This window comes from Neodiprion virginianus, chromosome 6 (assembly GCF_021901495.1).
Source record: "Neodiprion virginianus isolate iyNeoVirg1 chromosome 6, iyNeoVirg1.1, whole genome shotgun sequence".
In the NCBI taxonomy this organism is placed as follows: Eukaryota; Metazoa; Arthropoda; class Insecta; order Hymenoptera; family Diprionidae; genus Neodiprion; species Neodiprion virginianus.
The window spans coordinates 29370415-29398013 of NC_060882.1; the positions used below are offsets into that span (position 1 = coordinate 29370415).

Genomic DNA, 27599 nt, shown 5'->3' on the forward strand with positions numbered 1-27599 from the left:
AGAAGAACGTGTTCTCCAGCCGCTAGCTAGCGTGAGTGATCTAGTTAGATTGCGTTGGGCTAGGTTACCGCCGAAGGGGGTTGCGTGCGGTAAGAACGGCGCCCCTGCCTGCCTGCCTGAGCATTCCACGGTGACAAAGTCACGAAGGTTTGGTCCTCGGCCAATCTCGCCCCGGGAGAACGGGGCAGGAAATTGTAATTTTTATCGCGTCGATCGCTGCCGAATTCTTCGGATTTCGGTGCCCGATTATCCCCGGTTCCGTCCCGAGCACCCTGGTTAGGCATCGGTAATTATCGCGAGGTCTGCCGACCCTCCGCACCTCTGCGAAGCTCCGGGTAAGTGGAAAGTTGCGGAATTTAACCGGAGGCAACTTCTTTGGGGAGGAAGATGGATAGATCAACAACGTGGGGGTGGATATGTCATTCGATGCCCTCCGTTGGGGGTGATAAAAAACATCCGACGAGGAGGACCTCGAAACTTGATACCTTAAATATGCCTCTCCCTCCCCCTTCTCGGGTTGCGTTGTATTATTTACAACGTACACGTACAGTATAGCATGTAAGAATGACGTGTACTTTCGCGCAGAGGGTGAAGACGCAATTGATATACACCCCGGACGTCTTTCAACGACGCATCGCTTCAGCCGTTCGCTGATTATTTCGGGCCTTATAACCTACAGTAAATCGATGGTAAAAGGTGAGTAAGAACCTGATTTGTTGGCGGCGGTTGCGGCGTGGGTCAGAGTGGCGGTGACCACGCTTGTCAGCTTCGGAGGCTCGATCTTTTGGGGCACTGTGTGGGCCGGAATGGGTCCAGGGTTGGTCATGGTGGTCATGGTGGTGGGCATCATCAGGGTCGACATGGTCAGCATCTTGACGACGTATATCGCCGCGGCTTCGACGTCAACTTCACAATTGAATCCGCGTCCCGGAGCGCCTCATCGGTTCCCGCCTGCGGTTCCCACCGATCCTCCGATTCCTCAACTCTTCGGCTACAAGTAGACGATTCGATTATACGCAACACGCACTTCGCTTTCCTTCCCTCCGCTCCGAGTTAGCTTCCGCTTATAGCGTGCTCTGAGTTCTTCGCTGTCCCCGAGTTGAACATCCTTCTTATTATCGTTCAAACTTCCCCGTTCCTTTTCTCGACGCTCAGCTGTTCAGCTGATCAACCAACATGACCGAGTCGGATGAAATCTTCTACCGGTACACAAAATTCACAAAATTTATATCGCTCCGGTCTTCGCTCCGCGAATTATATATCAAAAATCGTGGTAAAATGCAGCAAGCTCACCTTTTATTATATCGGATATTATAGGGTTTCACAACGTTTTATAACCCCGTTTTTATACGGTTTCGCGTATAATCAAGGGGCTGCAAGCGCCAGACGGGTTTTACAAGCTTTGCGAGTTAAACGCGGGAGGGCGAGGGATTGGGGGCAGGGGGAGGGGGGGACAGGTGGAAGGACGGGAGGGAGGGAGGGAGGGAGAGAGGGAGGGGGGCGGGCCGATACTGCCCTGTATCCACTATGGCTGTGATATCTGCTTGTTTATACTTTAATTGCTCGCGTGTTTCTATCCTTTTACAATCGAATTGGACAAATTGCGCACTTGTCGCGCCGAGCGCAGACCGCGTTCCTCTTCGACCGGTCACGACAACCACTATAAAATGTAAACGGTAAGAAAAATGAGGGAAGAAACCCTCGGCGAGATACGAAGACGAGTCTGCGGGTCACGAGACCGAATATCAGTTTCAGTTCGGCGCGTTTCGCCTCCTTCCCACGTTCCCTCGCGCTCCCTCGCTCTCGCTTCTCGCTGAGCTACTACGTACGGCGTTACGTCACGTCCGGCCGAGTGAAGAGTCGCGACTCGTCTGGCGGGGAAAGCGCGAAGGGACGCCTTTGCCTGCCTGCCTGCCTGACTGCCTTCCTGCCCGCTTGCCTGCCCTCGACGCCCGGCGTCGCGACGCCGCAGAGGCGCCGGCGTCCCCGATCTGTCGCGGAATCGCACGAGTATGAAACGAGGCGACAGTCGCTCGCCGGCGACTCAACCGAGGGGTTGTTGTCTGTCCGTACGGAAGCACCGTTTCCACGGTGAAAGCTTTCAGCTTTCGCAGAGAAATTTCACCCTCGGTACCTGGGGTCGATCGGTTTTCTCGCCCCCCGTAATATTACCGCAACAAGGTTCCAGACGACAGAAATCAAAATGCTTCGATGATTTTTTAGGGGTTGTAGGATTATTCTCAAGGAGCCGGGACTCGCGCTGAAAAGCATAGCGAGCTTTCCTACCCACCGAGACTGTTGAATCGTGGCCACGAGTATCGTCGCCGGAGGCGGAAGAGCTCGGAAAGGGATGCTGCCGGCAATTCGCATCCGCTCTTCCCGGTTAGTGGCGGCGCCCATCGGCACTCCATTCAACTAGAGTGATTGCGATGCTGAAGGGTTGTTCTTTCCATCCGAACTACGACGAAAGCTCCGGTGACATTGATGCTTGGAAAGAAGACGGCTCTCACGTCCGGCCATCTTTCCTTTTTTTCCCACCGTGAGCATGTGCGAATATTTTTTATTACTACCCCTCCGGACGCGAATACGCGCAATTTATATTCATCGTTTTTCTTCCGCATGCATAATATGTACTTTCCAATGAATTTGAAAGAAAATGTGTTAGACATTCACAGCTTTCCAATTACTCCACTCTCGTTTCGCTCAGGCAATTAATCTAGTTCGTTGTAAATTCTTTACCCAAGATCGTATGATTACTTTTTTCTTACCATTGTGCTCAATCTCTCTCTTTCTCTCTGTTTCATACCACGCGGGTGATTGGTTTGCGTCGACCGAGGAAAAGTTACCCCTAATAAGCCGAATTTATTGGCGGTTGGGCGTTACACGGTATAGCTGAAGGTGGGACTGGTGTTTTATAACGTTGGAATTTGCTTGGTCCGCGGTGCCGATTGGCCGTAAAAGAAAAGAAGAGCAATTTTGTTGTGCCTTGCCAGCGAGATGAAAGCTCGTAACAGCGCAACCAACATAATGAAACGGGTTTATAATGAGTAAAAAGCAGCCCCGAGGGATGGAAAAGAGGATGAAGGGTGGAGAGGCATAGAAGCGGCGGGGCTGAGGTCGCGGGGGGTGGAGGCGGAGGAGGAATGCTTTTGCGTGTACCGAGAGAAAGCCGCCCCCTAAGAGAGCGACCGATCCGTTACCAGAGCTCATACACATAATTAACTCCACGCCATATAGCGCGTGTACAAACTCACGGTTTCCCCGGCACGATACCGAGGATTTTCACCTTTGCGAAAAGGAGTAAACAACAAAAAAAAAACAATAAAAAAAAAAAATTTAATTACAAAGAGCAGAGAGGCTCTTCATAAAAAAAAAAGTAAGAATAACGAGTACACGTTACATATAATTATCAGGTAATGAAAAATCAGTTGATAAGTATGGAATCGTGGTAGAAATTAACATCGTAATATACTGTTCATATAACGTTAGCGTTTCAGACAAAAGAAAAATGTAGGTAATTATTACTGAGCGAATCAGCGAATCGTGTTTCTCAACCTCGTAAAAACATTGAGCATCGCTTGACCGGAACGGCTTTCCGAGGTAACCCAGGTAAGTCCGTAGCCTTAATGTCTGAGGGAGAAATTTGCAGCAAGGTATACTAACTAGCACGGAAGGTGGTCCGACGGTCTTCACTCGACCACAAGGGATGTCGGAGATGCAGTTGCGGGGTTGAAAGGATCCGCGATGCAGCAGCGTTGCTCCCATAAATAATTCCGTTTGTAACCCAAGTCGAGTGAGTGGCAGCCGAGGGACGAAGGGAGGGGAATAGCGGAGGTTATCAACTCGGGGGGTTGCGGAGATACGATCGCGCGGTGACGGACCGCCGGAAAGACGGCCGAACCAGAGGGGTGGAACGGGGCCGAAATTCGGCTTCGCGGTAAAACCGGACCGAATGGTTTCGGGGTATCCGACCACCGCGCAACGCTACTTTCGCGTCGAAGAGGACGAGAGTTACCCTGGCGTGACGGGGTCTGGGATACCTCTACCCCGTCGGTCACGCTTCGCGATCGGAGACGTACGTGGACGAGAAAAGGGGCGGCCTGGTTGCAGCGTGCCGGAGAAGCGAGTGGCGAGCACTTCCCAGGGTCCCGAGGACCTCCGAAACAGCCTCGCGGGTGAATTGCTTTGAAGACGGAAACGAGGTGAGGGCGATGAGGGGGACGAGGGGGGCGTGGGAGCGGGGGCTGGCAGATGAACCTCTTAATTAGCTGCAATTACCGCAACATAGCCATGTCGGGCAAATCGCCCGGAGCTTTCTCCCCTCGCCCGAACCGCCATCAACGATTCTTACTCCGGGGCGTCTCGCTATGTCGGGAATTGCTCCTTTTCGAAGCTCCGGGTTGCCGGGCCGAGAGCAACGCGTGTCGGGAGGCATAATCACATTCGCGAGGAAAAAGCCAATTTCTTGTTAAATTCTACTTAAGAAAAAGGGCGAAAAGAGGGGAAGAAATCTTCTCAAGCTTCTTCACTCGCTACCTCGTTCCGTTGTAGGTACGCGTCTACCCAACCCTTAAAGAAACAATCTCGTTGCCCACAGCTTTTGCACCCGCAATTCCCAAACGGATCGCTGACGCGTGCCGCTTCTCCGCGACCTCGGCATCGCCGTCGGGCACACACCCAAGATGACGGTGACTCGTTGTTTGTCGCCCCTGGCACCGCTCTTCGTTTATACTCGCGAATTTCGTTAACCTAAGACAATTCACGGGGACTTTGTAGCAACGACGCGACGATGCGGAGCGAGCGACGCTCCCGGATTGAATCTAGAAACTTTTTCCGTCATTTTTAAACAATACCTGCATATTTTTTTTTTATCAGATTCTTAGAACTCATTTTCTAAGCTAAAAATCAATTTTCGGGTCAATTTCACCCGGTGTGACCGACCAGGGTTGAACAAACCACGGAATCGTTGATGCGCAGATATTCTGTACAACTGTATCTGTCTCAGCTGTTGTTGAAAAATCTTTCTAAAAAGCCCTGTTAATTACTGAAGCTGCAATTATCTTACAGGCGTGCAGTGCGATGATGAACGACAATATTTGAAGAAACTGTACGAGTTTCGATCGACGAAATCACGATCGTCGCAACAATATTTGAATATTCGAAAGTCTGGGTATTTGTACGCGACTTTCGATCCGCAAAGATTCGCAAACGCATTCCATACAGGCCACTGTATCTTATAGGATACCCCTGCGTATTACCCCCGTGATATTAGCCTGAATAACTTTTAGCGTCTGCGTGCTAATTGTTATATGCTAGATCGGAGTACGTATTTCACGGGCAGTGCCGGCCATCCGGGTGTAACCTGCGAGCCAGAGATTAGCCTTTTTTTCGTTTTATAATACCTTTTTCTTTTTAGGCACGGTCCGGATGTTACGCGTATACGTAGGTACATACATAACTTGTATTTTTCGTGATTATACGCGACGAGTGTAAAAAGCGGAGCGCGGGATGTAGGCAGGAAAAAAAAGGGAGGTGGATGGCTAATTACGCGAACGAATGTATAAGCATACGTATACGTACATACGTATTCCACGTCCACGCATTCCCACATCGATAACGCCTTCGTGTATAATACGGTATACATGCGTGTACGGTGTGGTATCGTACGATACATCTATATACAATACCGTACGAGAGGCTGGTAATATGGAAATTGTTGAAAATACCAACGTGCACGCGTAAATTCATATACCCGCGTATAAGATTAATAATTATGTAATAATGTTCCCTTTATATACATTGAACCCCACGGTCTACAAATTAATTAACGCACCTTGTACGTAAAACCGCGCACGTATAGGTAGTCGTATCACACGGCTATACGAGTATCGTTGTTATAGCACGATAGCAGCCTTCGGAGTGGGCGAGAGTAGTTTACATCTATAAAATATCTATACCCACACAGATGTAATATATATTTAGAGGTGTCGCATGGCAAATTCGAATTTTATTCCGCTCTTTGTTCGAGCACAGGTATTCCCGCAAAGAGGGTCTTTCCAACTCCGACGCGTACACGCACGCGTATTATCGAGCTTTCGCGTTGAGCAACAAACCCCGGGCGTTAATGCAAAAACGTATTATAAATTCCTTTGCGTAAGCAGGTGGCAACCACTCGCCGTATCAACCCCGGCTAACGGCGAGCACCGAATCGTGCTTCGTGTGTATACGCGTGGAAAACACGTGTATGCTTGCATACAGACCGCGAGTCAAACGCTAAGGGATGAAGGAAAATCGTTCCCGTATTTCCACACGAGGTAAATTCGCCTGATCCTGTACGGGAACGCGCAAACATCAGTCAATAATTCACACATTCATCCTGGTTATTGTGCCGCACGTCGCTCGTCTCGTCGACGGAAACGGCGTGTGTGCGGTGTCGGAGAATCCCGCGCCCTTCCCCTCGCACAAACCGTCGTTCATCCCCCTTTTTGCTACCGATCTCTTTTTCCAGGGAAGGGCAGCGGGGCAGAGCGCGCTTAGCGTGTAAAATTAAAACGCGTCCGGCCGCGATTATTTACTCCGTTATATATATATAATATATGTATACACGTGGTGCTGCGGGAGGCCAGGGAAAGAGCCAGAGCTTTGGGGGTGGGTGAGAGAGGGTTTTACAGAGGGTGGAGGTGGTGGGCGACTGTTTGTCTTGCGCGCTAATTAACTGAAGGTGAAATATTCTCCCGCGACGCCCGGAGACTTTTCCATTCCCCGCTGGAAGCGGACGTGCTTCTGCTTCTGTTGCTGCTGCTGCTGCTGAAGCGGGGGGGGTGGAAGTGGAAGACACCCTCACGGCTCGCCGACTGACGGATCGGTGAATTTCGTGCGAAGGTGGGAAGAGGAACGAAGTGTAAACGAATAAATAAAGGAATGAAAAAATAATGAGCGTCGGGCCGCGGGTCGTTACGTGTTAGCAAGTCTGCCCGAATTTGCGGGATGAAACAAGAGAACTGCCCCCAACCCCCGATACAGTATCAAGCATCGCCTTCCCTTTCCGAAATGCCGTTTCCTTTCTTCCGCTCTTCTTATTTTCTTTTTTTTTCGTTCACAAGATCGAGCGAGCATGATCCTTTGCCGATAATCCCCCTCAATTTTTGGTACTTTTATTTCCTTCCCAGTCGCTTCGTTTCCCTAATCAGAACTCAGCGATTCGCGCGAGAATTCCACGTGCTTCTGAGAGCGATCAGGGGATTACAGACCGAGAATGCAGAGGGACTTCCTCGCGCCTGGTGGCGCGAAAATATTCGAATTGCCGCGTCGAACGGTGAGAGCAATTCCCGGTGAAGTGAAATTGATTTTCGTCGATTCCCTTTGGGATTCGTGCGCGCTTCGGTTGACCTGCCCCTTGGCCGACGTATTGTATATGCTTCCATGCCACGTGAGAGGGCGGAGTATTTTCTTGTGCGTCGAAATAGAATTACGTAACGTAGGAGCACCTGTTGTTCAAAGCATAATGTTTTCAATCATTTCCCAGAGTGGAATGAGATGGGTTTTCATAAGAAGATTCTTCTTCCCCTCGAGGCTGGGAACCGTTTTATTTTATTTTATTGTTGTACCAATTTCTTTCTATTTCCGTCTCATTGTTAACTTTCCAAAATTCCTTCCGTTTCGTTACAAGTTTCGAGTTCAAAGATTCTCCCAAGATAAACGCAAGAATGAAACGTACGCTTTTTTTCGTCCACGCGACGGACAGACAAACTACGCGACTGAAGGGAAATTCGAAGTACAAAATTGAATGTAACATAAAGAAGAAGAAAAAAAAGGGGGAGAATGAATAATAATAAGGAGAAACTTTGCCGCAGTTGAATAGTGAGGAGAGAGACACCCTCCGGCGATTAATAACATTTATGATGAAAGACTTGTCGGCAAATTAAAAGAAAATTAATCCCCGTTACCTTTATTCAGAGGGTGACTGATTTTTCTTTCTTCTTTTTCTTTCTCCCTTTCTCAATTGGCTTTTTCTGCTCTTGCTTTCCCTGTTTTTTTTTTCCTCCTCTTTTGCTTCGTCTTCTCCTTGTTCGTTTCTCTTGCTCAAGTCGTTCCCCCCCCCCCCCCCCCCCCTCACGAACAGAATAAATGTATTATTAGGGCTGTTTGTCTTACGAAATTGGCTCCGCAAAACCGAATGTATATACTATCTATACATACACACGCCTATTCCATATACATACACATTGTATATACATATAACGCCCATGTACAGATATATACATAATCGAGTCGTTTCTGCATTACTTCCCATTCTTGTTCGACTATAGCGAAGTAAGGAACTATAGGAGCGTCGCTTAATAACCGAAACAGCAACCTCCCTCTTCGTAACACCTTACCGCAATCTTTTCTTTTCTCCCCCTCCTACTTTCTAACCTCATACAATATATACAAATGGCTGAGAAAGGGGCTGATGTGTCTAAGCTATCGTTCTGTATACCAGAAGAAAAGGGACCCATTGTACAGAGTACCTTCTCTCGTTTATTTCAATTCGCGGTAAATCATTTCGATCACGTTGTCTGACGAGCCACGGCGAAGAAAAATTAATTTCAAATTAATAATCACTTATCCTGCGATCAAATAACTCGACGGAATATTTTTTATCCTCAGCTTCGTCGAAGCTTTCGTTCGCAACTTGGATCAATGCTCCGAAATCGGAGTAAATTTATGCAGGCATACCAGCTATGTCGACAGCAACGATTACGAACAAAAAAATTCAACTATCCGCGAATTCGAGTGTCTCAACTGTCTTGTTCAAATCCGAAGAGTCACTACGCACCCCCAAAGTCTCCAAGTAGGCACGTACGTCAATGCACACCGATACTAAGTTATACGTACACGGACGCGGAAATTACGGCCTTAACTAGGTGGTTCCATCCTCGCGAAGCGTGAAAGAAAGACGTCCCTACGTTGCCCTTACACGTGGGTTACTCGGTCTTTGCGGTAGTCCAAGAATAAAGGGGATCAGGCGGTGAGGAACGGAGGAAAGAAGAGCGCAGGACTTTAATTAGGTTCTCCCGACTCCGGTGAACTCGGTTGACAAACTACCCCCCACCACCCTTCTCCTTCTCTCTCCACTTGTCTACCGCGGAAAATTTGTGAGGATGGCGGGCTGTTTTGCGCGACAACGAAGAAGGGAGGCGTCGGGATCCCATCATTCGCGAATCCCGATCCGTTGTCCCCGGAACAGAGAAACCGGTGAACCATCGGCCGTGTCATTTCTGTCCGTCTCAAAGAAGCTGTGCAGCCTTGAGTTCACGGTTTCGGTAACCTGGTCCATGTACATAATATTTCCTGCCTCGATGTTCCATAAACTCTGCCGAATTTCACGGTACTAGATAATGTTTGTAGTCCATAGGATGAGGGAGACCGGAGTGGGCTGAGTGCGGAGCAGGAACATCGCGCTGCCCATCGATCGCGAAAGGAGATAAGGGTGAATGTATGGCGAGAGGGATGCAGCTAGGGAATTAGAATGCAGACCAGAAGACGTAGGGGGGTCTCGTTTCTGGCGGCTCGCCGCGCCATCTCGTCCCGAGTCGGAGGGCATCGGGGGCCCCGTTAACCGACGACAAACAAATTAATACAAACCCAGCCGTCAAACTTGGAAGCAGCTGCCGTGCGACTCGCGCTGGAAACGCGTTAGGTGGTTATACCGTTATAGTATGTGCTCGGATAATGCCAGTTTATGTATTCTAGGGAGGCTGCAGTGGTGCTCAACGCCTCGCGGCCTCGAGGATCGAGTTAGCAGCCACCGTCGAAGGGTGAGGAGGATCCAAAGGACGAGCAGCCCTGCCGTAGGTCCCGCTTTCCTAGTTCAAATATAGCTACTTGGTTAATGGCATCTGCCCCCCGCACGCCGCTTTACACCCCGACCTGATAGCGCTCTGACACGGGTCCATAACCCGGAGCTTGGAGGTCCCTCGCTGCCGCCCCGTAGCCGGCTCTCCTTTGTAACAACAAACCTGCCACCCGCCCTCGCCCCCGCCCCCCTCTAGATGGTTTACGGTGCCGGGCTGATTGCAGATCGAAGACCGATAGTGGAAATTAGCCGAAGATTGGACGACCGAAGACTCGCCGTCCTTCCCTCCTCGTTCCAAAGACGCTTCTTTAGGGAACCCGGAGAATAGGTATGGTCGTTATGAATAAGACGTGTGTTTGTAGATCAGGAAGGAAGGAAGGAAGGGATGAACGAGTTTAGGGGATGGGAGAAGATTCGGGTAATGGGGGTCGTTCTTTGAGAACCGTTTTCAAACTCGCAGAGAGATCGTTTTGCGCGTGTTATTTTTTTCTCGGAAGAATCAAATGGAACAAAAGTTACCTCTTCTCCCGACTGGATTTCACATACTGCTCAACCGTAACGATGCACTTTGAGATAATTAAATTACGTATAATATCCACCCTAAAACATGCATAAGACTAATATAATAGAAATAGAAGCTTTCTTCCCCCTAACGGTGTTCTGCAATGGCTCAAAAATGTTCCCTACGGAGTTAAATGCACCCGACTAAGTGGTCCGAAATGTACGAACTCCGTTTAAGCTCTTTCGGACCCAATGGCGGGTTATGTCGGGTGGTAACGATAAGTGGGAAGCTCGTCGAGCGTGCGTTACCGCGGCGGTGTTTGGAGGTTGGAAAAATGATGGGGGGGTGGGTATAATAAGTAACCGCGGGGTGGTCTATGGCAAAGGAAGATTTAGTTTCTGGCATTAGCTGAAAAGAATGCAGTTCATCCGTGGAACCTGCCAGAGTATGTGTGTGTGTGTGTGGTGGGGGGGGTACGACTCCGGTTGTTGGTCGATCGCGCGGCGGAGCTTCCTGCGAAGGTGATAAATTCTGCAAACTATGAGCAACCGCTTGTAGCGCCGCTTGCCGCAACGGAGCTTGTGCCCCAGGCCATCTGTCTCGTAAATATAAGAAGTAGAAGATGAAGAAGAAGAAGAAGAAGAAGGAGAAGATGAAGGCCACCCTGCACGGTCGGCAGTTTCAGGGTATGTCCGCCCGCTGTTTCCATAGGCTGGTCTAATTGTACACGTGATCAAGGAAGGGTGGAAATGCACTTTGCATTGAACTCGCGAGGATTCTACTGCAGTTGCGGTCGCGCGGTAGTTCCGCGTAGGTGGAGGTCCGCGGCCCGTGAGTCCATTACTATGATAATACCTCCGGGTAGGCGGCACAAAATGCCCAATTAGGTGTGAAAATTGTTGGGTGAAAAAAACTAGGAGAGATTCTTTGAATGGGCGGAACAGTTCCGCACTCCCCGATGAGCGTTATACCTACCAACGACGGGGGTGTGACGGGGGTTTTGCGCAATGCGCTCGCCGCTGCAGTGCGGCCGGGGCTTAACTTCTGATCTCCGCGTGCATCGCACCTGCAGCTACCCGCGACACTTCTGCCTCAAAATTATTCGCCATGTTATACTTATGCAGCCGCTTCCCGACGTCACGCCTTCCCCTCAATCAATCTCGAGACGGCTTTCTCCGACGCTGCATTACATTCCGGGTGTTCGTACATCGTCGCTGTTTCTCTCTCCCCCGAATTACCTTCATTTCATAGCATCGATTCGCTTCGTGTTCCTGAATGATATTCGAACAAACCAAATTCTATCTCGTTAGTGTTTTGAACGATACGAACTACTGTACTACGGTCTTCGTATACATGAATAATAAAAGTGATGAAAATGGTTGCATCTACTTTCAATTTTGATCATGGTAAAAGCGTTGGATCCGTTTTATCGCCAGTCACTGATCGGTACTACTTCTAAATTATTGTCTCGCATGACGGATTGCTGAACGGAACAATTTGTACAAAAGTACGAGTATAATACACCCTACGAAAAACAACGCACTTGTCTTTCTCTCCGTCACGTTTGTTTTTTTATCTGTCGCTTCATCCTTCATTCGACGTTCAGCATTCGACGTACGATCTCGGGGGGCTCATAACCGGATCCCACAATCCATTAGACGTAAACAAAGTCCAGAGGTGGAGGCGTATTCCATGTACCCGCCTAAGTGCACGCGTCCAGTCTCTCCTTCCCCAACGGTGTGGTTATTTCGTTTGCAGGTATAATCATTATCGCGAGACGAACTGCTTATCGAAGCTCGACACGCGAGCGGTATAAATTGCGAATAAATAGAGGACAAATTGTTATTTTGATGCCACTTACCCGGCACGCCATTCCCGCGCCCCACAAGCCCCGGTGCAGCGACGACGACTGTGATGTACGTTGCACGAGCGGTGAATTCTACCCGGCGTCACGTGTGTGCCGCACAAACGCAGTCACACCCCCACACACACACGCGGAGCGGAAGGCGCAGCGGGACAGAAATTTGGTCGGCCATGCTACCTGTTGTTTTCATGTATTAATTACAAACAATCAACAATACGCTCGTTGGCAGCTGTTCTCACCCGGCAGCCCCGGGGCCTCACCCCCCTTCGGCACACCCCTGTAACCCCCGGCGTATATGCCGCCGCTTTTGGCCCCGGCTCAAACTCGAACAGATTCAAACATTCGCCAACTGTATTATTATTTCCCGCAATACCCTCAGGCCGGCCAGCTCGTGTACACGCATCACATGCCAATGCGATATTATATACCTACGACACGGGGTAGGCGGGAGGTATGCCTGTGCCAACCTCTAGCCGGGCTCCTGGCCTTATCAAAACACTTGCCTCCCTCTCACGAGCGATAAATTTCGGAATAGAGAACATGATCGGGGTTCACGCGGCATGCGTGCGGGTTTCAAAATTTTTTTTTTTTTGACAAATCAATCGGTTGTTATGTGAAAACTTTGTCTCCTTTAACAACCAATTGTTTACAAATTTTACACATTTTCGCCCACCCGACGATGTATTTTGAACGAAAGTATAGTATGCCTTGGTTTGAAATGAAACATGAAGATCAAAGTCGATTTTGAATCATCGTTTCGAATACCGTTACTGGGGCACCAAAGCCAGACGTTGGATACAAACACAGAGACAGATTGTGTTTTTATCATTCACACTGTTCTCCGCTAATCGGATGAGTATTAAGTTCGTCATGCATTACGTTAAATAGTCAGATTGTCGAGAATAGTAATATCAAATTATAGAATTATTCAGTGATCAACGTTTGCTCTTCACGTTAAAACAAAAATACGATTTCGGTAAATATACCGACAGTCAGTAAGTGACAAGGAAGCTTGATTACGAAATGTGACAACGAACCATCCACAAAACGAAAGCTAAAATGATATCACGCGCTTCTTCGATCAACATCTTGCAATTTTTCACTCAATTATCCGCAAATATACGTGTACGTATCGTACCCAAGAAAACGGGTTGTATAATTATACAGTTTATAATTGTCAGACAAGTGAAGCCCCTTTTCGTGCGTGGTGTAAAAATCTTTCCCCAAACCTGTCAGCCTATCGCCGCTTTTGATATGCATAAGCCGATTAAGACGTCAGTCGGTGAAAAGTAGGCCAAGTCGGTAAGGGCTGATGCTGTTTGATAGGGGAGGGGCTTAAGCAAGGCACCCCCCTGCAAGATCAGAGCCAGAAGGAGTTTTGATTATTATCGCAACGACACACACTTCGCAGCTTATACGACTCGACGTGATGAAGTTCTATCTGCAGGGAGTTTCGAGTCTCCTCTTTTATCCCCCCCCCCCCCGCCTCTCTCTCGCTCTCCTTCTCTCTCTCTCTCTCTTTCACAATCAAACTACAGCTCTAAACTCGGTGACTTTTTCTCCAAGGGATCGAGAGAGTAAGCTCGCGTACCTCGATTCACAGCCTCGGTATTACCTATTAAAGACTCGTCGTCTTATTGAATTCCACGCATGCTGTAAACGTGCCTCGAATCGATCTCACCGATGCTGCAGCAACGGCCGAGTTCCTCGTTTGCTTATAAAGCTCAAGTTATGAGGCTGGAGAGCTTGCGCATGCCGTACTTACACCTACCTACAGTCTACGTATACAGCCCCGCACCTTATACCAAATACGCCAAGGAACGCGGACTGCACCCACACCTGGGTGAATCGCGCCGCGGGCGTGCAGCGCGGCGTTTCCCTCACCCCGCAGCTTTTATTTCTATTATTACAACCCCTCCTTCCGCGCTTTACGCTTGCCACGGTATCATATTTCAGCGGTACTGCATCCCTTGCAGCACCGAACACTGGTCGATTCACGGCGCAGCCATGGAAGGCACGTCCAGCATTGACGACTCCGACTCGGACCTCATCTATTTCCCATAATCCGCTTTCTATTCCACCCCGTGAACCGTTCCTCGTTGTTTCTTGTTTTTATTCTCCGCTGGCTTTCACCGGCAATATCTTTTTTCCACCCTTGAATTTCATCGAGTATATCATGTTACGCTCGGTCGGTCGCGGTGAAGTAAATTTTTTACTCGGACTGTAAAAAAACGTTACAAGTTCGTCCTTTCTCTGAGAAACGTTATTAAAACTTACGCCGGGTAGAGTTTGAGTTTGTCTAGCTTGCTTTGAAATAGATAACATTGTGAAAAAAAAATGTCGCAAAAAGTGCAAGTGAAGAGTTCTTTTCTCGGCTGTTATGCGGTTGCACAGGCGAGACAGACCCTTAAAAGCATAACTCCCCGTGGACCTTAAACATGTAGATGGAAAAGCGAAACGGAAAGGGAGAGAGTAGAAGCGAACAAAAAAAGAAAAGGAATGAAAAATAAAACAAGAATAATAGAACGAAGAAAGAATAATAAAAAATGAACTTTTTCATTCGTCCCAACGTCCGGCTTGGTTGAATTTTATGCGCCCGGCCGTTCCGTCGCGTGTTTACGGCAGCAGACCGCAAGAATGCTACGAGGCACCGTTTCCACCCCCAGCAGCTGGGACGGAGGAGCGTATAAGCGAGGGGTGGATGTAGCGACTGCCTTTGGCACGGAACTGTGAGCGTCGACAAAAACGGGAGCAGTCGAGAGAGAGAGAGAAGGCGAGGGTGAGGGTGAGGGTGGAAGAGGAGGGAGGGTGAAGAAGGGGGTTGGATATTTTTTGCGGTGCAGGTTTCATTACACGCGTGCCGGCACTGCGTTTAAAATTATACCGGCGAATTATTTCCGCATTTTTGGTGAACTGCCCAAACACGCGCCCGTCCCGCACACCCCTGGCCCACGGTTTGAACCCCGTCCCGGGGGACGTGGGGCGAATCACACGCGAGGCGGAGAACTCGGGCAGCGTTTCTTCGGCAGCTTGCGCTCGTTTCGGGAAAGTCGGCACAGGTGTCTCTGGGCGCTAAAGCGGGGCCGAGTACACCAAATGTTTAGCGCGGTACACAATAAACCGTGCCCTCATGATGAATGTGTGGCCCGGCGCTAACCGCCGGAACGTAATAGAAGCCCCCTCTTTGAATAATGCGTCCGAAACAGCAAGTGCGATATCCCCGTTGTCGCTACACGTGTATAATATCGCCCCACCAAAAGCCTCGACTCTCTCTAACCCCGGCTTACATACCACCACCACCACCACCGCCGCCAACGTTATGTCGCTACAAGCGTCGCTGAGGCTTGTCTAATCGGTGAATATGCTTCTTGGGTGTAAGCAGGATACGTGCGGGGAGAAGCTGGGTTATCATTACGTAATGAGGACATGAGAAGGATATAACCGTTCGGCTCCGATCCGCTTTGTCGCGGTCCTTCTGTACGACGATGAGCGGGTGCGATGGGATCAGCGATCAACAGTCAGGCACGTGTAACGACCAATTTGTTGGACTGAAACAATGTCGTTCTTCGTTTATCAAAACACGGATGACAGGGGAACCGAACTGTTTCGTTGGTTTTTGGAGCGGACGAGCTGAAATTCAAGCATCGTGAAAAACGATATCCTGCAAAAAAGATGAGCGAACTGGAAAAAGAGGTTCGACCGCCCGACGCGAAGGTTTCGTTTTACTCCAACCTTCACACGTCACACGGGCCGTGTATGACGCGATGGCGAACAGTCGAAGCTGGTTCAAGATTCAATTGGAACGAGGGAGAGGGTGAGAGGTTTCGAGTGACGGTGGAGTGCTGATAAATATCCAAATCGTCTTTCGAGTCCTGCGCCTCTCCCAGTCGCGGATCGTCGCGTTAAAATTCTCTCTGTCAGTAGAGGCGAAAGAGGAATGCAGAGCCAAGGGATCCGGGGAATGGAAGCTGCCGTACAGATCTTTCCAAGCGGAGCACTAGTAATTAGCAATTCAGATACAGTTTTCACGTTTTTTACCTTCGCCTGCTTTCCCTTTTTTCGCCTGCACCCCGCCACGCGCTCTTAATCCATAATTCTCTTTAATTCATTCTCATCACTCGCCCTTCGAGACCAAAGCTACCGTGACGGGGGACGACGAGCACGCGCCGAAAGGACCCCGCCGAATCCTTATGGAAATTGGTTCTCGGTCGAATTGGCTCAATTTTCATGAAGTTGCAGTACACATCCCCCCGATGAAAAGTTCTCATGGACACGAGTCCCGAAAATCAGTAGTTTCCGAGATACAGGCTTCGGAAGGTGGGTGGGTGGATCTATTGATATCCATGGATTACGCGATTTTTACGAATTACAAAGCTTCAAGGGGGACTTCAAATCAAATATATCACTCAAAAACTACACACCCGATTCGCAGAGACTCCGCAGACGCGTGAAAAACAGGACGAGTCGATTGTTGCAAGAGTCGGAGAGTCTCGTTCTTCACGCAAAATCTGACGTTGAACCTCCTTCCGGTAAACGAGTTCATGGGTAGAATAAATGCATCGATGGAATCAATCACAGCTTCCTGCCTATCTTTGATAATCAACCGCTTTTTGAGCGGTTTGAGTTGATTTCAAGTCCCTTGGAAGCTTTATAATTTCTGAAACTCACGAAATCCATGGACCATCATTTCAGATCCTTTCCCTCCATCATCCCTTTCGCGTTGTGAGTTCGCTCGATACACGATCGCTTCTCGTTCTTCCAGAAGATTGACAGAAATATTGTCAGCATTATTTTCCCCTGAAGCCTCTCAACTGTCCTTATAACGAGAGACATCCTTTATCCTATCAACTGTCGGCGGCAGGAGAGACGCTCCAGGTGGATGTTCCGCCTGGGAAATTACGAAGCTTTTTAATTCAGCAAGACGAATCCCCACCCGGTTACAAAGGGGGAAAAGTTCTATTCTGAGCTGGGCAATGAGCGGCCGAATAAGAGCGTGCACCTTGCAAGAACGTTGTACAGTGTACACCTAGCGTTGAAGAAAAACAACAAGGAAACGATGAGAGAAAATAAAATGGATGAGAAAAGCAAGCACCTATCAAGACGTGGAGCACGTAACAAATTACATACCCTGCCCCGGCTTGTCTTCGCGGTTTTCACTTGGTCCATATTGGTTGAGGCGGTCGAGAACTAACGTAGGGAATCGCTTTTGACGATAAAATAATTTCACCTGTTTGTTCAGGACTAGGTATTTTCGCAAATTTTACCGCGATCCGTAGAGCGTGTGGAAATAAAACAAAATCAGCGGGTCGACGTGAAGGCGAATTCCAGCGATCCTTGTTATTTTTCAACAAAGACATCGATCGTCTTGATCCAATAAACAATGGTCAAAAAAAAGAGCTTAGAGGCGGCATAATTTGAACGCATAATTATAAAACGAACCAACGAAGAAGACTCGGTATATATGTATATATAAATATATATATATATGAACATAAGGCGATAAAAAGAGGACATTTATGGAACGGTTGGCAAGAATTGCCGGAGGGGATATAAGCGTGCTCCACACGGCAACGGAGTGGACAAAACTACACTCCGAGTGCATCGGTGCTGCAGCAGCCTCCAGCCGAGTGTGAATTCAAAGTTTCACAGTGTAAAATAAGCGTCAGTGGTTGAAGTCGGCGGTAGCTGCGGCAGCGGTTGTACAGTCGAGTTGCGTTGCGTTCCTGTTGACCCGGAGGCCTTACTCGCGATACGGAGCGCATAATTACACGCTCAAGAGAGTTCACCACCCGGGATTCTCCAGCTCTGACCGACCACCTCAAGCCACTCGCAGGCAGCTATCGGGCAACCTAAGTGTCTTTAGCGCCCGGTGTTTGACCGGTAAAATTACTTGACAGAAATTGGATACCCCGACCTTGCGACGATATTCGGAACAGGGGGTAAAAAGCTGAGAGGAGCTCGACCTCGAAGAAGAGACGCGAACCTCTTGAACCCCCGAAAGTCGAGGAATGGGAGTGGGCGATAGGACCTCAGAAGCGGTGGAAAACGAGGTGAACCTCGGGGGTATTTTGCTTACACAAGGTTAATGTATGCGAGGCGAGCGGAGCGGAGACCCGGAGGAGAGCCGAGGTTGGTTCCCGGTTGCCCGAGGCCCCGTGAATTGGACATCTCGTGAGTTAGCGCTGGGCCGTCTGTTTGCCGACAAAGCCGAGAGGTTGATTAATTAACTCCTTTTTACTTGGGCCTCCGTTTGCTTGTTTGTTTGTTCGCTCCCCCTCCCCCCCCCCCCCCCTCCCCCTTGAACCCCCTCGCTCGTTCGTAATTGTTAGACATTTGCGCCCAGGGCCCGACCCTGCGTGGTCACCCACACATGTATGTACGGTATAACTACGGGGAAGATCAAACATGGAATGGACCAACTCACCGCGCGAGGTGTCGCGACCTTCGCTCGACTGCGTCTCCACGATCGAAGGGAAAAAACGTCGTTCCTAGCACAGTTTCAACTCGTCGCGATCATCGTTGGTAGATTGCAACGATCTCCGAAGCCCGAAAATGAATACAAAAAAAAAACGCAACGTATTTTTGGGTCCATCGATACCTGGTTAAATTCTGTATCCTGTACATTTTGGTAAGCCGTGAGTCAAGTTGGATTTTTAGGTTGGTTCATAGGTGCGACAGGCTAGCAATATATAAATCCCGCCAAGCGTGGACGGGCATAAATTCTCATTACAGCTGTCAATCGGTTGACCCGTCCCAAATGCAGCTACCTCGTAAATTCCGGGATGACGCTGTGAGTCGCTGTGACCGGAATTTTCCATGATTCTCTGTGAAATTTGTGAGCCATCCCACGGTGTCCCCGTATCACCGTGAATAGAGGTTTGTTCGAGGGGGTGTTGGGAGGACAGGTGGGTAGAGACAGATAAATATACCGACGCACGCGTGTGATATTGTAGCGCTGGAATTATTCCAACCCGTGTGTTGGACTCCAGCTGCAGCGAAAATAGTCAGAAGCCGCTGTTTGCGTAGCACAAGTTCTTTTTGGACGAGTCGGGGTAATGTGTTCCATAATTTTTGGACACTCGTAGCAGAAAAATACTCGAAAGAAGGTTCGTCGAGAAGTTACGTCGAAGCCCTAAGTTCGTTCCCGGGGGATTAGTTCGACTCGATATTCTATGGATATATCCGTGATCTACGGGCTTCGGTGATACGCGAAAGGGATGCACGAGGGAGCTTTAGAGTGAACGGTTCTTGAGCGACGATGCGAGCTTAGGTGATATTTTTATTGGACGGCTCGAAAAGGGAGATAATACTGTATAAAAATATATGCGTCAAACCATAAACGTTGGTGCACGTGTGAATTATCGTCCCCCCGCCCCACCCGCCGACATGTTTTATTCAAACGCATTTGGTGTCAGGAGGGATGAGAATTGCACAGAGAGAGAGAGAGATGGAATGTTAGTCAGTCAGTCAGTCAGTCGGTCATTCATTCATTCATTCGAGTTTGCGCAATAAAACCAGTTATAATAAGTTAAAATATTCATCCGTTTTATTACATCAAATATTCGTTTCTGTTGCCCGGCATCAACGGGAGTGGCAAAAAAAAAAAAACAGAAAAAAAGTGGTAGGATAACGAAACCAAACGACGCACATACAAACGTGTAGGAAACCTCGAATCGCCCCCATCTGGTTCCCGCGAGCCTCGGACCCCTGCATCGCAGCTAATTCGCGGAAAAATCATGTGGAAAAAAAGAATCATGCATGTATGCGAATCGAGGGCGGCCAGGGGGCCGGGGGACCCGGGCGTAATGGTATGGGGGTTGAGTTTGCCCCGGTCGTTATACGATGTTGTGTTTGGTTAGGCCAATCCGTGATGGCGCACGGGCGCGGCGTTATAGCTGCCTCCTGCCCAACCATGTGAAATAATGCCGGTTTGCACGTCCTGATTTCACCATGAAAGATTCACCGCGTAATAACTACCCCGTGACCCGAAGCCCACCCCGACCTAAAATTCCCGGAACTAGTTCCCGGTCAACTAATTCCTGACGAGATTTTCGGGTCTGCGTGCGGACCAACGATGCGGATGATTATTCGTGTGGTACGGTTTTCGGCTCAATTGTAAGAAAAATAATGTTGAAAACAATCTTTCGCAACGAACTTGATCGACGGAATAGATCAAAGTAGAATAAAATATTCTTTCTACGTTATTCGATTTTGAAATTCAGATTTAATTTTACGAATTCGTTTCAAAATTTGGTTTTTTATCATTTTTTTTTCTGCATAGTTGTAACTATCATTTTTTCGAAAGGACGCGACACAGGGTTGAGAATTTATTGCATTGGATTGAATTCCGATATTCCAATTCTATAATAAAACTATACATCTTTTGAGATGCAATATCTTATCTTTTTTTGTCGACTCTTCACGAACAGGTTTCTAATTTTTTTTTCTTTTCTAAACAATCTAAACAATAGGAGACTAAAATGGGCTACTCTGGGTAGGTATAAAAATTACAAGAACCTCGTACAGCGCTGATCCTGAGGATACAGGGCGAAACTGGAGTTAAAGAGTGAACCGGAGGATTAAAAAGGATGTCCGGACCGAAGCGAGGGTGCGTCGTTCTCGCTCACCGTCTTCCTCGTCTTTTGAGAATTATTTGATCCACGAATTTGCCATAAAATCGGGGATATCGAGTCCGAGTAGCACGTTTAATAATGCAGTCGCTCACGCCGGATGTTCGCAACGCAGCCATGAGAGATACATCCCGGATCTTAGAAAGGGCGGAGAGCAAGAAAGAAAGAAAGAGAGAGAGAGAGAGAGAGAGGGAAATAAAAAGTGAGTGGTAGGAGTAAAAGAGAGAGAGAGAGACCTGGGTTAATATTTCACAACGTATTTCCGCCACTCTGTCAGGGTAGAGATAGAGAGGAGATAAAATAAAAGGAAATGCAAAAAAAAAAAAAAAAAAAAATAAAAATAAAAAGGATGCTAAGAAATAAAAAAGGAAGGAGAAGGAGAGTGTAGCTTGCTGAAAATCAACAAGATATACGAAAACGAGAGGAGATGAAGAAGGAAACAAAGTTCGCCAACTATGGCGTGCCAAATGCTTGTCGGATCTCGTTTTACGTGTGACTTGCCTTCGGAAGGCGATCCGAAGCCTTTCTCGACTGCAGCAGCAGAGGAAAGCGAAGGGTCGACTCCGCTGTTTCGGGCGGGTCGTCAAGTGGCGATATAACTCACAATCAGTGTTCTCAATCGCGGTTCTGAACCAAGGCGGGGAAAAGTGTGGTTCTGAAACACGGGGAGACCGTTCGCAATAAATTTGGACGAGAGACGATTGGTCACGCATGATGAATTCCCCCGTCCAGCATACGGTTGCAATCCGTATTTTCCTACCACGATGAGAGAACGAACAAGTCTCTCTTCTCACCTATTTCAATGGTACCAGATCCACGATGAAACTGAATTATTGCCCGCAAAAAATGAACGATTAATAAAAGAAACAATGAAATATACAGAATAAATATACATGTGTATTATATGTATATGCGGACATATGTGCTCAGTCAACAATGTCATCAAAGCGAGCCCTTTCCTTTTGAGGGATGAATAAAAAAAAAACATCGAATGAAAGACAAACAGGAACGGTTGTTATATTTGTTTTCAATAAAGTACTCATACATTTCTAATTCGGAGAAATTCCCTCGTATTTGAGTTACGAAAATTTATGTGCATTCGCTGTGAATAAATTATCTTAAATCAAATAATAATATGCGACTCGAATGGTCAACCAAATTGAAGCACTCGAAGCTTGAGCTATCTACATATAAATGATTCTAATTTCAAAGTACACGAAATTTGGTTTTCTGTTGTTCTTTTTTTTCCCTCGTGACGAAATTTTGTTGATTTTCATTCTTACACTGTCGGAAATTTCCGGAAAACAGATCGTCGAAGGCGTAAAAAAATGTATAAAATTATCCATAATCAATGTTGGAGAATAATTTTCGAGGACACGACGTAAAGGTTTCTCGAATCGATTCGGCTTTTGAGCGCTTTTCCACGGAGTTCGCAAAGCGGTCGATCGTCTATTTCGATTCGCGGGGGAAACATCGTCGTATAACGCGTGTCGCGAGGTATGCAAATCGTGAATTAGATAAAGGTACATGATTAACGAGGGTCATGTGCGGACGCACACTCCCCGACAGACACATACACAAACAAACACAGGCACTCGCACGGCTTTGCGAGATCTGGAGGCGTGCAATATCTTAGTGTGCCGCCGATGCTGGGGTTGGCGGGGCTTGCAAGCTCTGCGCCGAACCGAGAACAGGCAGCTCGCCTCGTGTGCGTGTGTAAGGCTCGAAGCCGAGGCGTAGAAGGCACATACGACCCGGTGTATAGGACTTGGCCGCGTAGCGCCGCGTGTGATTGATTACCGGCTTATCAACGTTTTCATTTTAATTTTTAATTATTCCTCGACTATTCCGCGCCCCCTATCGCGCGCTTAAATTACAATATCCAACCGTAAGTTACTCGCCTGCAGCCTTCGCTCCGCTCTGCGCGGTACTCGTGCGGACTTACTTACATGTACCCACCTATCTTGCAGGCTTCGTTCCATTTCAAATCGTTACTGCGTCACTTACTCGTATTGCACTCCAAGCCTCGGACCTTTGTCCAATTCTGTCTCGCAAATAGCAGCGCGTTGGATAAGAAGTGAAGAGAAGAATTAAAAATGGCTGCTCAAGAAAAATAAAAAATAACATTCCATTCTATACAGACTTTTCCAATTCTCCTCTTCAATTACTGTCACGAACTTCCGTTGAACGAGCTTCGAGATTCGACTATAATTCTAAATTATCAAGATCTCTGTCTCGATATGAACATTATTTTTTGAGATCACAGTCTGCTCAAAACCTGAGGAGTTTTTTTTTTTTTTTTTTGGTTACCATTAACAATTTTTAAGTTCAAACAGCGGTCAGTTAATTTTTGAATGATAGAAATGATCGTGAAAAGAATAACGAGTCTGTCGTGAGATCAAGATACGGGAACTTCGCAGGACGGAACGAAAAAAACTCGTCGCCGGAAAATAAAGTTGTACCCACTGAAAACTCGGAGGAAACGATAGCAATAGTAATAATATAACTTGCGTACAAATTTAACGTGAGAAAGGACAGCAGGAAAAAAGAAGCGTGAGGAAATAAGCAACAGGGGCGAAGAGCGAGTGAGCGCAACAGTCGGGGGTAAGTTGAGAAATATTTCTCGGGCAACCGAGCCTACATCCCCGCTCCCTCGTTTCCAACTTAATTGTTAGTTTCCTCTTTTTCTTTTTCACCCTTATCCCCACCCCTGCCGACGCAGTTGGCACTCGCCCCGATTGCCTCGGCACTCCGGGCCGCGAGGGGGGAGGTGGAAAAGGGTGAAAGATCCCGGCGGTTTCCGGTACAGGAGGTACACCAGCCCCCAGATAAGATACGCTTCTCGCTCGTGAAAAATACATGCGCGGGGTACGTACGAGTTCCAGGGCAGAGTCATCGTCGCCGCAGGATACGGGGTTGGGGAAATTTCCAGCGCGAATTCGACCCCCGTAAATTAACGGAGGCTGGATGCTTGGCAGTTTCTTCTCATTCCGATCCCCCGCCCCTCGTTGTCCCGGCTTTCCTTCGGCCAGTTGGCTTCGGCCGGAGGAGATCGACGAGCCGGCCTTCACCCCATCAAAGATTCAATCCATTAGGAGTCGGGGGTTGCGCCCCGCGTCCCTGGAAGAGCGGCGTTAACGGTAGACGCGGGCACCCTAGAAGCCCAAAATTGCTCCTTAGCCTGCCTAGTAAGATTGGCTTTAATTCTTAAACAGCGTTAATACTGCAGGTCCCACCCCTCAACCCTGTTTGGATTTGCGAAACGCTCCCCCGTTTCCACCCCCCTTGCCGCCTATCGGCTCGAGTACGCTGTATCCACCGTTATACGTCGGGGTGGCGAACCTTCCTCGTCCCTTCACCCACCCACCCCTCTTTTCTCCCTTGTCTACCCTCCGCCTACCCGCCTGCCTGCATGCCTGTAATACCCGCCGCCTGCAAAGGGTAGCTAAATAACGCGTAACGCCCGCTTCGTAATTAAGAGGGCTCTTGTTCCGCGGTGAGGCGGTTTTCCTTCGGGTCCACCGTCGCGTCCCTGAGCTTTCCCCCGATTCCCCGCAGACTTTAAGCTTCGAGCCGATTGTTGTTGTTGCTGGTCGGTTTCCGGCCCGTTCTCACCATGTGCCCGGTTCCCCTCGTTCTCTCGCAACTCCTGCGCGTTTCTTATCTCGCTGAAGGAGTCGCGGTCCGTTCGTGTTCCGAATCCGGAAGGACGCTGCGACTATTCCGAAAGCTTGGTTCGCTTTTTGCCACGGTAATTCCTCGGGGTTTAGTTTTCGCGGAAATTGTCAGTTCATCGTCTTCGGGATATGCGCGGTGATGCGTTAATTTCTTAGGGCATAGAACTGCAGTCTGTTTTGAATCTTCAGGCGCAGCTTGTTCGAGGGTAACGAATACATGGTCGCAATTACATGAAAGAACCAAGGTGTTCAAAAGCTGTATATCTCAACCCTTTTAATACGGAGATGAAGAAATTATCGCCATTCTCAAAGCTGTTAATGAAATGGGGTGAAATCAACAGCTTAATTCTAATTTACATAATGCAATGACGAACGATTGTACAATCAGCGAAAAGCAAATACCGCGGTGATCACAAATGCAGAATTCGAAAGTTTCCGAGAGGCTTATTAATCCTAGAATGGTACACTGGAGTACGTTTGTATCCCACGGTTGCTTCAAATCTAATTCCACCGAACAAAAAAATGTTCAGTTACTTCAATCTTTCAGGTCAAATTTTGACACACTTTTCTAATTTTCAAAAAGTTTCAAATGATACCATCGTTTTCCTCATTAAAAAACGAAAAAATTGTGGGTAAAAAAATCTATAAGAAAAATGTTAAAAAATAAGCGTACCATTCCAGGGTTGAATCATCACGCGAATCTATCGAAAATCCTCCTTCGTCAAGTTTCGAGAAATAGAAATCCCTTCCGCCGGGAGTGCAGAGTTTTCGAGCCGGTGTACAGGGATCTGCACGAGGGTGCGATGACAAGCCGTGCACGAGTAGACGGTTCGTGTTTCGGGTCGAGCGACGCTGTCGTAGCTCGGAGCTATTACCGCGAGATGAATCTCGAAGGCAAAGAGAGTTACGCCGTGATTATGCGCGGTGGAATATTTTAGGGCGAGGGCCTTCGGGCCGCCTCCCGGGGCGACCGAACCTCCGACAAAGTAGTTTATTTCCTCGGCGAGGAGGATATCGCGCAGAAGCCGGGCGATATTAGCCGCGCGTCGCGTCGTCGGTGGCTGGCAGAAAAGCAAGCCGCGGAGCTTTCGCGTCTCGTCTCGTCTCCTCGGGGGCGGCGCTGCGCCCTCCGGCAACGTGTAAAGCTCGGCTTAGCATAGCGGAGATAGCGAGGAAACTTTTGTCCCGGTGTCTCGAAGCGAGCGAAAGCGCGACGCCCCAACCCCCGGATCTTTCACGAGCGGACCCCGGCGATAACGGAAGCTTCGACCCCCACCTGACCAACGACCCGTGGATAATTATATTAATTATTCAATATTACCCGCCCGGCAAAGCGATCGTGTAGGTACTATAGACGCACCGAGACCCAGGGGACTACGGTTTCATTTTTTACCACCCATGGATGGTCCGGCAATCGACCCCGAAATTCACCCCGATTCAGGGATCGCGTATCGCGGCCGAGGGCTGCTTGTTGTTCGTCCGCAATCCCCCCGTGTGGCGTATACCAGATTTCGAGATACGTGTCGAACAAAAATTTATGAATTATTTAAACGGGGTGAACGACGCGTTGTTTTCTTTACTTCCTTTTCCGGGGATACCGATAACCGGTACATCGTGTTATTAATTTTTGCTTCGTTAGTTTGACGGGTAAAATTGAGCGGAAAATATTCCTTCAAGTTTCGAGGAAAATTTTAATCAACGATTACGTAACTGACTCAACAATCTTTTGAATAAGACGATTCGAAGACAGAGACTATTACACATTAGTCATTGTACTTACGATATTGTCGTTATATTAATGGATAAGGAAACTCTCCGTCAGTTTGTAACAATTGTGTGAAATTATATTATGTTGTTTCGACTATATGTACGTCACATCCCTCCCGTGAATTCGGCGATAAGTCCTATACATATATACATACATACATATATATTACGTTCCCCTAATATATGTATATAATTCATTTTATTCAGCAAGTTAGCCCGCGTTCGCCTTTTGTTTTCCTCATAATGCGCAACATCGCAAGGTTGTCCCTCCGTTGTGTTTTAGCTACGCTGACTTTGCACGCCCGCGTTATTAACACAATCTTACAGAACCCGGGCTAATTAGACGTTTGCGCAATTAGAGCAGTTAATCACCCGGTACCCGGACGATCCTCCGTGCATGTACGAATGTATGTATGTGTACACACTCGTACGTGCGCATACGCACGAGGATTTTCATCACCGTCTCGGGCAGCCTCTCGCCATTCGCCTCATCTCGACGCTCGTCTTATTCTCAGCTCTTATTCGCCACCTTGCTGCTTCGAGACGCTGCAGCATAGACGACTGGAGAGAACCGAGTTGCACTTTTCGCGGATCCTTGTTCCTTGGAGAGACTCGAGCCGCCGGCTTGCAAAACTTGTCCTCGTATTTTCCCCCTTCCGTTGATGGCTGCAGGGTATATGACCACCTGCCTCGAGTATAACATTGGGAGATGAATTTAATTAGCCCTACCTTCTTCACCCCTCCGATGCTTCTGTGAGGACCACGAAATTCCGATTAATTTTTTATCTTTGTTTTAACAAAAATTTACAGAGTTCCGTGATCGTTATACCTACTCTTCAATTTTCGTTCTATGCATAAGCTACCTCGTGTTTTACCCGATATATCAATAAAAGAATATTGTGATATATTTCGCCAACTCTGTCGAAAAATCTGTTATCGTTCGTGAATAGCGGGGATAAATAATGAATATACAATAATGATTATTCACATTGTGAATAAAAACAAACAAAGTTTATATAATTTTTCATCCATGCGTATAAACCGTATACCAACCGACGAACGCCGGCAGGTTCTCGGTGAAACTCGAAACACGCTAGGAGTTGGTCACCGACCCGCAGGGGACTCGGGAAAAACGAATCAAAATCTACGGAAGGGGGAAGAAAAAAATGTCGAACGAACGAACGTGTAGAATAAGAATAATAAAATGAAACGAAAAAAACAACAAAAAAAGGAAGAAACAAGCAGGAGCTGAAAAATAGAAATAAACATCAAAAAGAGAAGCTCGCGGAGAAGAAGAGGGAGAGAGACGAAAAAAAAAAAA

General features: G+C 48.0%; 1 protein-coding gene across 6 annotated transcripts in view; it reads right to left on the reverse strand.

Annotated features, from left to right (window-relative positions):
* Positions 1 to 27599, reverse strand: part of LOC124308109 (nucleolysin TIAR) — a 295980-nt gene that overhangs the window by 107657 nt on the left and 160724 nt on the right. The window contains exons 1-2 of one of the 6 annotated variants that reach the window (XM_046770483.1): positions 1294 to 1474; positions 709 to 1199 (exon numbers count right to left, since the gene is read on the reverse strand). The exons of 4 other annotated variants lie outside the window; for them this stretch is intronic. In XM_046770483.1, the coding sequence (XP_046626439.1) occupies positions 709 to 871 (163 nt within the window). In that variant the 5' untranslated portion in view covers positions 872 to 1199; positions 1294 to 1474. Of the gene's footprint in view, positions 1 to 708; positions 1475 to 27599 lie in introns of those variants that run through there. One more of the 6 variants, XM_046770482.1, reaches the window with a different exon arrangement.